This window comes from Chelonoidis abingdonii, chromosome 5 (genome assembly GCF_003597395.2).
Source record: "Chelonoidis abingdonii isolate Lonesome George chromosome 5, CheloAbing_2.0, whole genome shotgun sequence".
NCBI classification, from domain to species: Eukaryota; Metazoa; Chordata; order Testudines; family Testudinidae; genus Chelonoidis; species Chelonoidis abingdonii.
Genome location: NC_133773.1, coordinates 46,663,099 through 46,678,784, shown reverse-complemented (window position 1 = coordinate 46,678,784; position 15,686 = coordinate 46,663,099). Strand labels below are relative to the sequence as shown.

The 15,686-nt window shown below is 39.7% G+C and overlaps 1 protein-coding gene across 5 annotated transcripts in view; it reads right to left on the bottom strand.

Moving 5' to 3' along the window:
* Window positions 1–4,695: 4,695 nt before the first annotated feature.
* ABHD18 (abhydrolase domain containing 18) overlaps window positions 4,696–15,686 on the bottom strand; it is a 53,589-nt gene continuing 42,598 nt past the window's right edge. For 4 of the 5 annotated variants that reach the window (XM_032806034.2, XM_075066271.1, XM_032806038.2 and 1 more), the window contains 4 exons: window positions 14,199–14,300; window positions 11,265–11,643; window positions 8,971–9,133; window positions 4,696–6,701 (listed from right to left, as the gene is read on the bottom strand). In XM_032806034.2, the coding sequence (XP_032661925.1) occupies window positions 6,650–6,701; window positions 8,971–9,133; window positions 11,265–11,643; window positions 14,199–14,300 (696 nt within the window). In that variant the 3' untranslated portion in view covers window positions 4,696–6,649. Of the gene's footprint in view, window positions 6,702–8,966; window positions 9,134–11,264; window positions 11,644–14,198; window positions 14,301–15,686 lie in introns of those variants that run through there. The other variant, XM_075066272.1, reaches the window with a different exon arrangement.

The window sequence follows — 15,686 nt, the reverse complement described above, 5'->3', positions numbered from 1 at the left end:
TGATGGATTCCTTGCATCTGTGTGGAGCCCCACTGATTTCACTGTACAGAGACATAACTGTCCCAGTGGCACTGGAACACTTTTTATAGTAGGGGTGCTGAAAGCCAGCTAATTAAACTCTGTAAACCATGTATGTTCAAAAGCAAGATGAAAAAAGCACAATTCCCACTCACACCACACGGGTGCAGCATAGCTCTGGGATTCTCAAGAACCGTGAAATACTGTTATCTTACAGCACCAGACAACTTTTCACAGTGAAACCTGGGGGTGCAATAGCACCTGCCAGCCCCATAGTTCCCATGGCTATGAACTGTCCACCCATCCAGACCAGCTTGCAGAATTGTAACTTTAATAACCAGTTAATCTTTGATCACTGGAGTGGGAAAGTTACATAAATCGCTTCCAAGCGAGCAAGATCCCAACCTATTTAATCGTAAGGGAATTTTTACAAAAAAAAGAAAGGATTAATTAAAAAACAGCGAGCTTTGCATATAGTAACAATGTATTCCATATTGTCACAGCTCAGGACAACTGCAACTGTACTTCCCCTCAGTCCTTCAGCAAGGGCACCCACTTTTGGCTTCCAGCTACCCAGCTGTTGCCTTTCTTGGGTGGAGTCACGTCCCTCTCTTTTCTGACAGGGGTATTTCCAGGCTTCCGTTTTCTGCCTTCACTATGTATTTCCCAGCACAGACAGATTGCCAAAGGGCACCTGCTTGCTTTCTCTTCAGAGACTGATAATGGAGTGATTGTCAACAGTTACCATGCAGCACTTCCTACACAAGCCTACTTTATTCTTAAGGTAAAAGAGCATTACAGAAAAAACATACTAAAAACAAAAACAACAAAAACCTATACACATGCTAATAAGCTTACCAGATTTAACCCCAACTTTAAAATGCATTCTTGGCAGCTTCCATCCTTCCAACTCTACCCTCAGGATTGAGGCTCTCCATGGAGCAGGGTTTCTGCTGGATCAGGCAGAAGGCCATGAGCCAGTTTAAAGCAGGATTTTTGGATAAAAAGCCCATTCTCTACTGATCCTTGGTGAATCAGTTTGAACTAGCATAAGCATAGCTTTCTAAGTGGGTGGCCTCTCTGGAGATGTTACAATCTGAGTGAATTTGTCTAATCTGCTTTCTGTTTTCCTATTTACCCTTCTTACAGAAATACATACAATTGCACAGCACATATACAAATTGCATTTTTAATACAATGAACTCTAAAGATGTTAAAATTAATTCAATAAGGTTTAACTTGGTTTAACTTGGCTCAATACATTTCATTTAGGATATTGCAGGAAATTGTCAGTCTGTCATACATACTTCTAAAATAAAGTAATTGTTATGGTTCAGGGCAAGCTGTACCTTTGACCTCTCTGTCTTTCCATAGGCACTCCTTTCAAGTGACAGGATGCTCAGGTACTACCCTCGGGGTGGACTCCTACGACTGATCCCCAACTTTTAGTCTGTCAGCAGGTTACAGTACCTCCATTTACAAACCAGGCCCCCAGCAGATGCCCTGCCAGAGAGTTTCCTGTAGGCGCCTGAGACCAGTATAAAAATGCAAGTGACAGATAAAGTTGAATTTATCTAAAGGAACATTAGAGAAGAGTTAAAACAACGAAAGGCTTATGTGTATTTTTACCTCAACCTCATCCTGTTCTCCCCATTGTCCCAGCATGCTTCACCAGTCCCAGTATGGGAGAGACAATACTCCTGTAGCCTCTGACTCTCAGTCGTGTTTCCCCCTCCCCCTTTGCTGTCTTTTAACCATTTCAAAGTCCTCTTGTCCTGCAACACCAGAATATGGTAAATCTGCTTTTATTCACCTCTCCGGGAGGATCAGAGGTAGACTTTCAGTAGTGGATTCCCTGTATTGTCCATTTTATCACTGGCAAATGAATTGCCTGGTTCCATGGGGACAGCTGGAGAGCTTCAGCTGGAACTAACCCTAGTGTTCTACAGATCAAGCCACACCACAGTACTCAGATATGCACATAATTTTAAGAAAAATACAGATCTCCCAATTTTTTCATAGTAGAGAGAAAAAAGGGGTGAGGTAATTGTCCAATAAAAGCTGTCATTTTTCATTGACCAATTTTTCATTGTAGCATTTGCAGTTGGACATTCCAAATAGTATCTCTTCAAAATGCACCCCCATGACAAGGATTCCCATGGGGGATGAATACACCAGTACATGAAAGAAACATCAGAAGGATGTGGTCATTATACAGAATGCTGTTTCTGTATATAGCAAAGCAAACAATCCTCACTGGAGGACTACATGAAATTTTAAATTCACAGTTATCAGAGCTCAAAAGTTTCTGCACACTGTTTGGAACACTTTAATCAGGTAGCTCAAACAAAATTCTGATTAAATGGTCTTAATCAGTTGCTTCCTCTCAGATTTAAGCAAGCATGAGAAAAATTAGTCTAATTAAGCTACTAAAAAGAGATTAAAATTGAAACCTCTATCATAACTATATCTCTATTAGTTTCTACTTCTGCAGAGTTTATTTTCTGTATTAGGTGGTATCTACAAAAAATATAAAAGCAGGATCTGTATCTCAATATCTATTTATTGGGTGAACTATTTTCTGAATCAGGATAGTTACTTTTTCTGTAAATTATACTATTGGGAGAAGAAATAGGGAATGAGAATGCAATGAAGTCTTAAGTTTACATTGTCATGAAGATATGACTAACTCCTTTGTAGGGTTTTACAGGAAAATGATCAATGACAGTTTGACAAAGTTAAAATATTCAGAGCTTAACAGCTCACTTGCTACTCAGCTTCAGAGCAGGAGCCTTGCCTCTAAGGCAGAGGTGGGCAAACTACAGCCCGCGGGCCTGTCCTGCCCTTGAGCTCCCAGCGGAGAGGTTAGCCCCCCCCCCGGGCCCCTCCGCAGCTCTCCCCCCACCCCCACAGCCATGCTGCCACTTGGGGAGCACTCCTGCACACTCCTGCAGGGCAGTGCAGCAGCGCGTCTGTCTCCAGCTGAGCGTCACGGCTGCCAGACATACTGCTCTGAGCAGCATGGTAAGAGGGCCGGGTGGTCGAATAAGGGACAGGAGGACCTAGGGGGGCAGTTAGGGAACAGGGAGTGGGGGGATTGGATGGGGCGGAGGTTTGGGGTGGGCAGTCAGGGGACAGGGAAGAAGATAAGTGTGGGAGTCCTTGGGGGAGCCTGTCAGTGGGCAGGGGTATGGATAGGGGTCAGGGCAGTCAGGGGACAGGGAGAAGGGGGGTTGGATGGGGGTGGGTTCCCGGGGAATGCTTAGGGTCAGAGAGTCTTTAGCATGAATATGCCTATCTACATGCTACCTTTAGTCTAGCTAGCACAAATAACAATTAGAATGAAGATGTTGGGGCACAGATTTTAGCATGGGTTAGCAACTTAAGTATGTGCTCAAGGTCTCCAGTGGGCATGTATTTGGACAGATGGCAGCATGGGCTTCATCTCAGGCTAACTCTTCAATACTACCCAGTAGTATGGGTATACTTGCCAGTGCTACCATCACACCTTCAGTTACAGTATAGACATACAGTATATTTTTTTCTCATTGAATTGTTAAAGTACAATTATCTATTCATAATTTGTTACTAGCACTTCACAGAATATCAGGGTTGGAAGGGACCTCAGAAGGTCATCTAATCCAACCCCCTGCTCAAAGCAGGACCAATCCCCAGACAGATATTTACCCCACTTCCCTAAATGGCCCTCTCAAGGATTGAGCTCACAACCCTGGGTTTAGTAGGCCAATGCTCAAACCACTGAGCCTATCCCTCCCCCCACTTAACCATGCAAATTGAAAAACTGACGTCTACAAACAGGATAAACATATTTAAGCATCAAAGCCCAATTTAATAATCTCCACATACCAAACAAACAGGAGAGAATCCTGTGGCACCTTATAGACTAACAGACGTTTTGGAGCATGAGCTTTCGTGGGTGAATACCCACTTCGTCAGATGCACTATAAGGTGCCACAGGATTCTCTGCTGCTTTTACAGATCCAGACTAACACGGCTACCCATCTGATACAAACAAACAGGTTACCTCAGACATAAAGGACTGGCATACAAACATCCTTATTATATATCTTTGTTTCTAACGTAAGAAAAATATCAAATACTTCTCCTTGGCACTCACTCTGCTATTCATTTGGCAACAGTCTTCACTGTTATGAATTAAGTATGTTTATTGGCTCTTGTTAAGAGTCAGTACCATCACTACTTATCCCAATACTTCTGCCTCTACAAAAAGACGTTATGTTAAAACAAGTTTGCTTAACACAATGTAAATCTTTTTTTTGAAAGTAAAATCTTACTAGTGCAACCATCTGATGCCTTGGGATGTCAATTTTCCATTAGATCTGTAATTCCTAGTATTGAGCTCTCTAGAAATAATTACTTTGGCAGGTTATAGTTTGTAGTCTAGAAACCACTTAATTGAAGACACCCATCAAATTTTTGTCTTTGCTGTCTTCCAGGCACTCAAACCTATCCCTTGTCACAGATTTTCCCCCTTTATAGCTGCAAGAGGAACATGGCATAAACAGAGTAATGTACAGAAACAAACAAGTTCCGAATGTGGCCATCTTTCTAGATTGTGTCAATTCTTAGCTAATTTTTAAACAATTTTATTTTGTAAGATATCCTAGTTAACAAAAGTAAAGAACAAGACGTGTATCCAGTTGTTTGTATGCATTTTAGTCCCGTACTCACATCTTTAATTTAAAAATTAATCTTACATGTATTTGCTTTTGAAGACTTGCATTTTCTAAATTATAAACATTCAGTATTTTAAAATCACAAATGTTCTAGTCACTGGGTGAAGCTGATCACTTGCTCATAATGTTATACATTTACTATCAAACACTGCATCAAGGAAATAATTAAATTCCATTTTAAACATTTCAATTAAAAGAAAAGTACTATGGCAGAGTTTCAGTACATTTGGATCTTGAAATAAATTTAATTAGTACAAATGTGTGTGTTTCAGTTTTTCCTGGACTTTTTATCCAGTTTACAGATAGACATATCTGGTCCCATTTACAATCCTCATTTGCAAGATTATTTTTTCAAGAGTGTGTTTGTACAAGCAAAATTTTATTTGCTCCATATACTTTATATGTAAAGTAGAAATTTCAACATTTAAACTTAAGTAAAATGCTCTGCTTGAAAGGTGAGAGACACATATCCAATACTATTACACTGAACTGAAAAAAACAAGATTTGTAATTCCCAATCAAAATAATGGTAAAAAAAATTGCTTCAACTGTAGCTTCCTCGCCCAATCTATTACTTTTAAAGCATACTGCCAAAATATTTAATGGATAACTACTTGTAAACTATGGATGTGTTACTAGTTTACTAAATTAAATTCAGGTCTTATATGAGAATACAAATTCTGTTAATTCTTTAAACATGCTCAGAATCCTAAATATTTTACTTTCATCCAATTAAAAAAACACAAACTTTTATTGTTGTAAAATTAGGAGAGATTACAGAAGATCTAAAGTTCATCTTCCGTAATGTAGTGCATGTATCTCTAAAATGTTGTAAAATGGAAGGTATGTTTGTAGCCATGTGCTGATTACAGTTTAAAAAAAGGACTGTCCAGGTATCTGAAACACTGGTTGTCTTAATTCTACAGCAAAATATAAGATGCTTTAAACAATACGTAGAATCAACAGTCTTTGTGCTATTATATTCTGCATTAAGATTACTCCCAAGAAGCTATTTTCAGTTAAAGCAATTCTATTATAAAATGCTGGTGGGACCAGACTTGTACATTGTCCAATTATACAACATGTAAAAATCAATTACTGGGTGCTCTGTTTTCAATTACTCTCTTTTCAGCTGTGAACATCTATACAGTTACTGTGAATGATCTACGTGTTTGTTTTTAAATAAAAAAGGACTTCCATAATAGAGAAAGCTTTCAAACATGTCAATAAAATATGCCTTTCTTTACTTTTTTCCTAGATAACATTTTTTTGAAAGAGACTTTTCTATTCCTATTGCTGTCCATCTTCTCTTATTTATTCCTGCAGTTTTAAGTCACCACGGTGAATTTGGGACAATCGCAAACAATGGCAATGAAACACATGAAGTTGGGCTTGCAGGAAGAGCCCTTTTTAAAAAGCAAATCTTCAGCAACAGCACACAAAAAAGCGGGCAAAACGTGGACAGGAAAAAAATTGGTAATAGGAAAAAATAGCAATGCATTAAATATAGAAGTGTTAAAATCCTAAAGGATAGATTTGAACAGTTCAATTGGCATTATATTAGTCTATTTACAGCTGATATGCAAACTATTCAGAACAGAATGTCATATGTGAAGTGATAAAATAGTAGATGATATGAAGTACATAAAATCCCTTATACGTTAACAAATGTTGCCAAAATTTTCATGGTTCAAATTAATGCAGATATGTCTTAGATGGGCATTTGGTTGAACTGAAACTACTATTATTAATGCTTTGCCAGTATTGATAATTGCTGGGTGTGACATTCAGTGTTGGTGTCCATCCATTCAGTATTGGTGTAACTGGCTGGCTTTTCAAAGCACGCCAATATGCAATTCCATACATGGAAAGCTCACACAAGACCACACTGAGCAAATTAATATTGAAGACCATTAAACAGCATATTTTTGGAGAAAGCGGTCAAATGCATCATAAATGGCTTGCCTAAAAGAGAGAATATGGAGAGAAAGAATCACAGGCTATTAGTATAATTTGGGCAGGGGTAGATGGAGGCTGCTTAACTTTCCCCCCCGCCCCTTTGTAAAAATAGGGCCTTGGAAGTGCTTGGTATACCTGAGGAGGGCGAGAGCTCTTAATTTCCCTGATCCACCACCATTATGCCCCTCAAACCCCAAGCTCTTATCTGCACCAGCTGCCAAATGTCCCAATGACCCCCTACAACAACTGGGCATCTGCTTGGCTTAGGGAGCCAAGCCAGACCCCACATGGCAGGAGAACATGGTGTGGTAGCTTCTAAGACATCCACACACACACAGGACAAGAGTTTCCAAAAACTGGATTTAGGGCTTCTTTGCACCAGTACAAAGCAGTTGAAATGAGGCACAGGTTCAGAGCCCTCAATCTTCTTACTTTTGGAAGGTTAATATTTACTTGTTATGGGGCTGAATGACTCAAGGGGGATTAAAAATGGCATAAAACACATTTCAAGGATATTGGTTCAAACGCAGCAAAGGTCAGTAAGTGTCAGAATCCTCACCAAGAGCTGTTCAGTTATCTATGTGAAACAAACAAGTAGTCTAAAACCAACATGCACAGGGTTCCACATTAGTAAATCTGTTAACATAAATGGCAATGTGATTAGCCAAGGATTAAATATGTAAATAGGCTTAACTCAAAAGTTTTAAGTGAGGCAAAAATAACATTTTAAATAACAAAAGTTCCTAAAGCTTCCCAAATGTGAGGAATTTCACTTGGTCAGCTAGAAATACAGGATATTTGTGTAAAATCTGAATTCCTCAAAAGCAAAGAAGTTGGTAAACAAATATTAATGGGGCCCTACATTGCAATTGCTTGAAGTATGGGAACTGGAATGTCTCGAAGAGAAATCAGGTAAGTGGTCCACACGTTTGAGACAAACACTGTGAGATAGACATGGTGGGTGAGATATCTTTTATTGGACCAACTTCTGTTGATGAAAGAGAAGCTTTTGAGCTCTTCTTCATGTCTGTGTAAGCTTGAAAGCTGGTCTCTTTCACCAACAGGAGTTGATCCAATGTCTTTCTACTATCCTGGGACCAACATGGCTACAACTGTAAACAAACAACATGACTTATTTAACACATTAATATATCAGACATTGAACAAAAGGAAGCCAGAGAAAGGAGGAAACATTTTTCACAAGAGGGCTGCCCACAAATATTCAATCAACCTTACCCCAAACTTAGAAAGATTTCATTGACAATGTAAACACTGCAAAAAGGAGAGGGAGGCAGCAACAGTGAAGGCTCTAATACTGCAGGAAATACCTTTAAATTCATATACAGAATGCCAGTCATTCTCAACTATTATATATGCACTACAAGTACAGAGTCTAATGCTCTCCAGTGTCACATTTCCGAAATTATTTAGACTGATGGGAACAGCTCTCCAGACCACCTGATCAAACCAAAGATGATATTAGTAGAAGAGTGTGTCCACATGGCCATGCTTTAAAAAAATAAACAGTTTTCTTCAACTCTGATTTGGTACTAGGAATTATTTCCCTTTCACATCACTTCCCCTGTCTCTTTGGCCTCCAATACGGCAAAACATCTATGTGAGCAGTTGATGCTTAAAGTTAAGCACATGCTTTGTTGGATCAGAGCCTTTTGTACCCAACTCTCAAGGAATTCTGATCACACAAAGATCTCTCTTCTGTATTTTCTACTTATTGCAACATCTTTCAAAAACTGTGCTAATTTTACACAGATATTGATCCTGAACCTTGGTATGTTTATCTTTTCCTTTTTTGTTTGGAGTCCTTCAAATGGGCTATCCAGTCTTCATTAATCCCTGCATCTCCAGGGAATTTAGTACATCAAGAGTGTTATATTATTGTAACTTATTAAGATTTAAGAATTGTATTTATATAAATAACATTTCAGAAGGTTGAGATGCAATGTCAAGTCTGGAGTTATAGCAACATGTCTGACAGGTAAGCTAATATCTTAAATTTCGACTTCATCTACTTTTCATTCTAACAAACACAACACTTGCAAAAATATATGTAGGGCAATTGTTGCCTGCTGAACATACACTGGCTAGGAAATAAATTATAGTGTTCAATCAATGAGTGGACTAAATGAAGAGTAATATAAGTTGTTTTTTAAAAAGAATGACATGCCAATACAGAAAACTAATTCCCTCAAAAATGTGGTATTAGGGAAAGATCACAACCCTATTTTTGCTTCCCTGTTTATACATAACTTCTCACCTGAAGAGTCCTTGTTTGAAGAGGTAGGCACTGACATGACCTCCACCCAGATACCTGATTTCACATCCTGGCCAGATATCTTGAAGGCTGCGCACTCCAGTTCGTGGAACATACGCATCCTCCTTGGCTTGAACAACTATGATTAGATTTGGATCAACTGGAACTGAGCAGAAAAAAAAGAAGAAAAACTGAATTTTTCCAGTAAATGCTCACTTTTTCTGATTAAACTGTTTTCTACTCCCAAATCAGTATTCCTCAGTAACTTATGAAGCTACCGTAATGTAGCTAGTAGGAAAAGCCCACATGAGTTGCGGGGCATCTCTTGTTTTCATTAGCAAGTCTCCCTAATGATCAGGTTACACTTTGAGCTCTCTGCATGAAAAACGAGAAACTCTTTAAATGAAAGTTTAGGTCTCCAGCCATCCTTGGACACAGTGTATTAAACTCAATGGAGCATATATTCCGTAGTGTAGTTGCAAAATAAAAGATGTATTACATAATTATATTTTGATCCTGGGCACTAGATCCCTGCTGGGGTAGTCAGTGAACAAAATTTTATTTCTCCTTGACCTTCTGTGTTTGTTACAAGATGGTAAAAAAGTTAGAAGATTTTTTGAACTCTCATAAACCTCTTTTTGGGGTACTGCAAGTCAGGAATTCATTATCCAAGTAACATCAAATTTTGCAAAACAGCTTCATTTCAGACAGACATAACCCAGCAATATGAGTTCAATATCACATTGGGGGGTAGGGATAGAGGGGATCTTTGCTTTGAGATGAGAAGTGAGGGCAAAAATCAATTTTATAATGTAATTCAGAAGTAATTTTAATTATGGATAACTTCCATAGGTTCAGTGCTAATCAGGGGTGCTGGAACAATTTGTATAGTGGGGGTGCTGAGAGCCACTGAACCAAACTGTAAACCCTACATATAATGGAAACCACTTCAAGATGGGGTGCAGCAGCACCCCCATAACCCCTAGTTCCAGCACCTATGGTGCTCATTATGGGGTAATCTGATGACAAACTGAGGGAATAAGGCACTATACAGAACAGCCATCTCTTGACCTCTAAAGACCACCTGTGGTTTTCTAACAGTGGCAAACAGTGATATGCTAAACATATTTCAAAATTGACTCCTAGAAAAATTCAGACATCCCTTTAAATATGTAATAAATCATATACCATGGATTTGCATGCTTGCACAGACAAGTAGAGGATTAGGAAATATCTTTTCCCACTTAAAAAAGGGCCCCAGCAATACCTGAAGCAGATGAGCTCATGTTATAGGCACTTGGTATATTACACAAAGTATGATTATATCTAGCAACATACTACTTAAGAGAAAAAGAGAACAAACACACACAAGTTGAAACCGGACTTAGAGAATTGGTGGAGCTCCTGAAGCATCCCTCTATGCATATCTCTAGATCCGGGGTGGGCAAACTACTTGATCTGGCCCATAGGATTGCCGGGGTGGTGTGGGGTGGGGTTGGGGAGTGGTAGAGGGCTCCACATGCTGCCCTTGCCTGCAGGCACTGGGAATGGGGAACCGCGGCCGATGGGGGCTTTGGGGGAGATACCCACAAATGAGGGCAGCACACTGAGCCCTCTGCTCCCCCTCCCCCAGAAGCCGCAGAGGTGTAGTGCTGGTCGCTTCTGGGAGCGGCCTGGGGCCAGTGCAGGCAGCCTGCCCTGGCCCCAGTGCATGATGCTGCTGCCCCGGAGCCACTCCAGGTAAGCGACACCGGACCAGAGTCCACAACCTGAATGCCTCCAGTACCCTAACTCCCTGCCGCACCCCACACCCCCTCCTGCACCCCAACACCCTGCCCTGAGCCCCCTCCCGTACTCCACACCCCCTTCTGCACCCAAACCCCCTTCCCTGAGCCCCCTCATAAACTCCCACCCCCTCCCATATCCCATACTCACACCCGCACCCCAACCCTACATTCATGGCCCTGCATGCAATTTCCGCACCCAGATGTGGCTCCCGGCCCAAAAAGTTTGCCCACCCCGTGCTCTAGATTGACATAGCTAAGCAAGTGGTTTTGAACTATCAGGGTATTTGTCAAAAAGGAGGTTCCTCTGAAACTAGATGATCCATATCAGATATAAGTCTGATATACATATTTTTAAAAGACATGTCCATTCTGTATAGACAGCCATGACACACTTTCTAATTCAATATACAAGCTTTTTGAGAAAACAGTATGAATACAAAATTACTGCACAGATAATAAAAGGTTATTCTAGACAATTATCCCAATCCCCACATTAAAATAAATAAGTACCTGAAAAATTAGCTACATGGGTACATTCATCCATAACTCCTTTCATGAACCTTAGTGATTCTCTCTGTAAAGTGTCCCTTTTCCTTTCTTCACTTATCAGGTGCTCCTGCAGGCTGGTGAAGTTCTTATTGCTACTGCTGCTGGTTGAAAATGTTTGATTTATACACTGCATTTTAGGAGCATCTTGCAGTAAGAGTCTTTCTGATGAGGCATTTAGAGTACTTTTACTAGTGCTAAGGCAGTGAATGGCATCTGTAGACAGAATTTTGCTCGTGGTATCCAGATTCAACATTCTGGAAGTCAGAGCTAGGTTGTTCAGACTGTCCACACTGTTGGGGGAATTTTTAACAAAGTCTTGTCCCATCTTGAAAGAGTCTGTCTAAACAGAAATACAGGCCTTTTATTAAGGGTTTTTCACATTTTTTGGTCAACCTGATTAAAAAAAGGTGAGAGAATTCAGTGCTCATGACAGAGAGAAAAGAGTATAAGCTCTGGCATGAGCCAGACACAGTGCTAGGTGCACAAAGTCCAAATTTTGGCATACAGCTTGGTCAATGATCTAAATCAGGTGTCGTTAACCTCTGGCACGTGGCTCACCAGGGTAAGCACCCTGGTGGTCCCAGCCAGTTTGTTTACATGCCGCGGCCAGCACATCCCTCGGCCTGCAGTGCTTCCCGCCGCCCCCATTGGCCTGGGACGGCAAACCATGGCCAGTGGGAGCCGCGATCAGCCAAACCTGCCAACGCAGCAGGTAAACAAACTGCCTGGGCCCGCCGGGGTGCTTACCCTTGCGAGCTGCATGCTAGAGGTTGCCGACCCCTGATCTAAATCCTGACCCATATCACCACCTTATATCCTAGTTTTGGGCCTGTCCTAAGCAGACAATCATGTAGCAGTAAGTACTCAATTATGGTCGTGGTTCCTAAAATGCAGCTGTATGTCCATTAGGAAATGGAACTAAAACACAATATCACGTCAGATGCAAATTACTTTTGGTTATTACTGAACTGATCTAGTCTCAAACAAGGAATTAAAAAAAAGGAGTATCCTTATTCTGTTAAGAATCCTATGAACCATTCAATCCCATCACAAGTGGTGTTAACTGTCTTTTGACGAGTAAAGCAAGTATATATTGGGAAACATTATACATGAGGAAACTACCTGAAAATTTCTATGCAACTTCTAATTTTTTCCAATTTTGTTTCTTCTATTAAGCTTTCCCTCATATTTCTGAGCATATTACGACATTGCAGATATTAGTAGAGCAGAGCTATAGCTGGACATCTGATTTATAATTCTGTATTATGCTTCCATGTTTGTTATTTCTGTATAAAAACATTGTACTTCAGTTTCTTGGAAAAGAACTCAAGTGGTCAGCTTTTCAGAAATGCTCTTCTGCAAAACAACATTGAATTTGCTAGGGAAGAAATAGTAATACTAATAGCTATTTATTCAAAGACCAGAAGAAAGTCAGGTACCAGTAAACACCTTATTGACCATAACTGTTGAGGTTGGGGAGAGAGCAGACATCCAAATTTATTTTGGGAAAAGGCTATAGTCAGAACTTGAAAAATCCATTTGCCTGTGGATATTAGGAAGATATCCTCAAATCTGAGTTCAGTGTATACTGATTGTCAGCAAACAGCCAGCTGACAGTTCCTCTGCTCCTGTTAATACCTTAGCACTGCTGGGGTGTTGCCAGAAGAACAAGCAGATGTCAAAGCAAGGCACTAAAGTAGTTGTGCCTCAGTTCCAAGGGAGGTGCCAAAGCACTTAGAAAAAGCAAACACTAAAGTGCACAGCAAAGGTCTAAAACTAAGTGTCCTCACTGTACCAGAAATGGTTAGAAGACAAGGTTGCAACAAGCAAAGGGCACCCAACAATTTCTTGTTGGGATCTAGTGAAGAGCTTAAGTGACTGTCATTGAATGGTCTCCTGTGCACAGCACAGTTGTTAACAATGGGTCAAAAAAGAACTAAAACATTCACAGGGCAGCATTTTTGGTAAAGGGTGATGAAACAACCGTAAAAGTTCCTGGGTTATATTTTTACCCATTGCCATTGTCATCACAGTAAAAACCCTGCAGAACCAAAGGAGTTCTACCAATCCCCCTCTAATCAGAACCAGGTCTGAGAAACTTGCACAGATGGTATCTTTAGAGAATAAGGTTAGATTACTAAAATAATTAAAAGAATCTAGGCCAATACTACAAAATTGCAATTGCAATGCATTAAAAATCAGGCCATAACAGTGTTCATATAGGAAGAATTTTACCTCACTACCCCGTCCCAAGATATTTTCTTCTTAGGGCAAACAATTATTTCATAATAAATCATATACTCACACCTGGTCATGTCTTTTTCATTGCTGAAATATGTATAAATATTTCAACAAAAGAATAAGCAAGGTAATTGATTCAAGAGTAAGTCATTTCTTTATTTGGCACTTCAATACGCTATTCAAAGCTATATGGCTAGTTTTCTGGCATTTGGGAATTTGGTTTTCAATGCTTTGACTCCTCACCCCTGCAAAAACTAACATTTCAAAGAACATTCTGAAAGTTCTTAATTTTTTAAATCTTCTGGCACTCAAGATTTTATTTTCTTGTTAGACATGGAGATATGATAAATTAATAGATGTGCTTTTTGTACCTTTATTTTGAGAACTAAAGTAAACTGGTGTCTGTCATAGCTGGTCATGAACAGTAATCTAAAGAGAGTTCAACACTTATAAAAATACATTACATGACACTAGGAGGTATTAATATTTGCTTAAGTAAAGGGTACTTCTGCATCAAATATTTGTTAAACTAAATAAAAAATGTAAGAAACCATTAATGTTAACATGTCTAGACATGACACTATGTATTTGATCAGATTTTGTATGTAAACTATATTTTACGTAAAGCTAATAGTGAAAACAAACTGTACTTACTCCACAATATTCAAGCATTTGAATGATTTCTTCTTCATAAACAGTTTGTGTGTAGTACTGTTTCTCTAGCTCTCTCCAGTTCACTGCTTTGCTCAACACACCCTGAAATTACAGTGCAAATAAGAATTCCCAGAATAGTAATAATAAAAAAAAATCCAAAGAATTTATTCTGAAGTGATCATCGAAGTCCAAGGCAGTAGAACTAAGGAAAGATGCAGAAAATAGCTAAATCTATATATGTTAAAGTTAAGATTCCCAAACTTTATTCTGGCCAGCGTTGACTTAGAAGCTGTAACAAATTCTATAGGACACATCAGACAAGAATATCCATAACCAAATTTCTTGTCTGACAATTTTACTGCATTTTTCATTAGAAAAACATACGTCCCGCAAAGCTCCATCCTTCACCTGTACATTAATTAGACCACTCTACAATAAGCAGATGTGTAAAAAAGTACTGAAGTTCTTGCCATAGAGCGCTTACAATCAAAAGAGGCCTGGGTGTAATACAGAACTCTGAGTGGTGTATGGCTAGTATACCAGGAAGAATCACATTTACCTAACAGTAACTATGATTCTTTGAGATGTGTTGTCTATATATTTTCAATTGTTGGTGCACATGTATCCGAGGCATTCAAGTTCAGATTATTTTGGCCAGCAGAATCTGTTGGGACTGTGACTGCATCCTCAATATCCTTGTACTTCCAACCTAAGGATGTAAATGGTAGGGTGTCCCCAACCATCTCTCAATTCGTTCACCACTACAGAAACCAGCTGTTACAGAATTCTGTAACAGTGGAGGAGGGAAGGATATGTAACCCTCAAAGGTGAGTCTCTTATAGCACAACTTAATGCATTGGAAATAAAATGACAAAGCCCCAGCACTGATAGTAATTTATGAAGAGAGGGACAGAGGTCAGACTAATAACTCAGGTGATACCCTAAACGGCTTAGACCTATCAAGTTGGAAGGAAAGTACCCTAAGTATGTCTGAGATTTGAAGTTTAGCTTCCCTTTTGTTGGAATGTGGCTTTGGAAAAAAGACAGAGGTATTACTTTGATAAGATGGAAATCAGACACTATGTTCAGCAAGAACACTGGGTGAGACCCTTTGCTTGTTCATATAAACATTGCTGTGGTATTGTTCCACGATTTGAATAAACTCTTAAGAATTTGGTGGAATACTGTGCATACTCGATAAATGGCCCTTAGCAGTAAGGGTACATCTGCACAGTAGCTGGGAGGTGGGATTCCCAACTCAAGTAGACATGTATGCACTAGATAGTGCCTAAAAATAGTAGTTGATTGCAATGGCAAAGGTGGTGGCTTCAGCTAGCCACCTGAGTATGTTTCCAGAAGGCTTTGATTGCAGTTGGGTGGTTATTTTTAGGTGCAGAGCTAGTGAAGATGTCTACCCGAGATGGGAATTACATATCCCAGCTGCTGTGTAGATGTACCCACAAGCCTAATGTTTGAAGACTGTTTAAG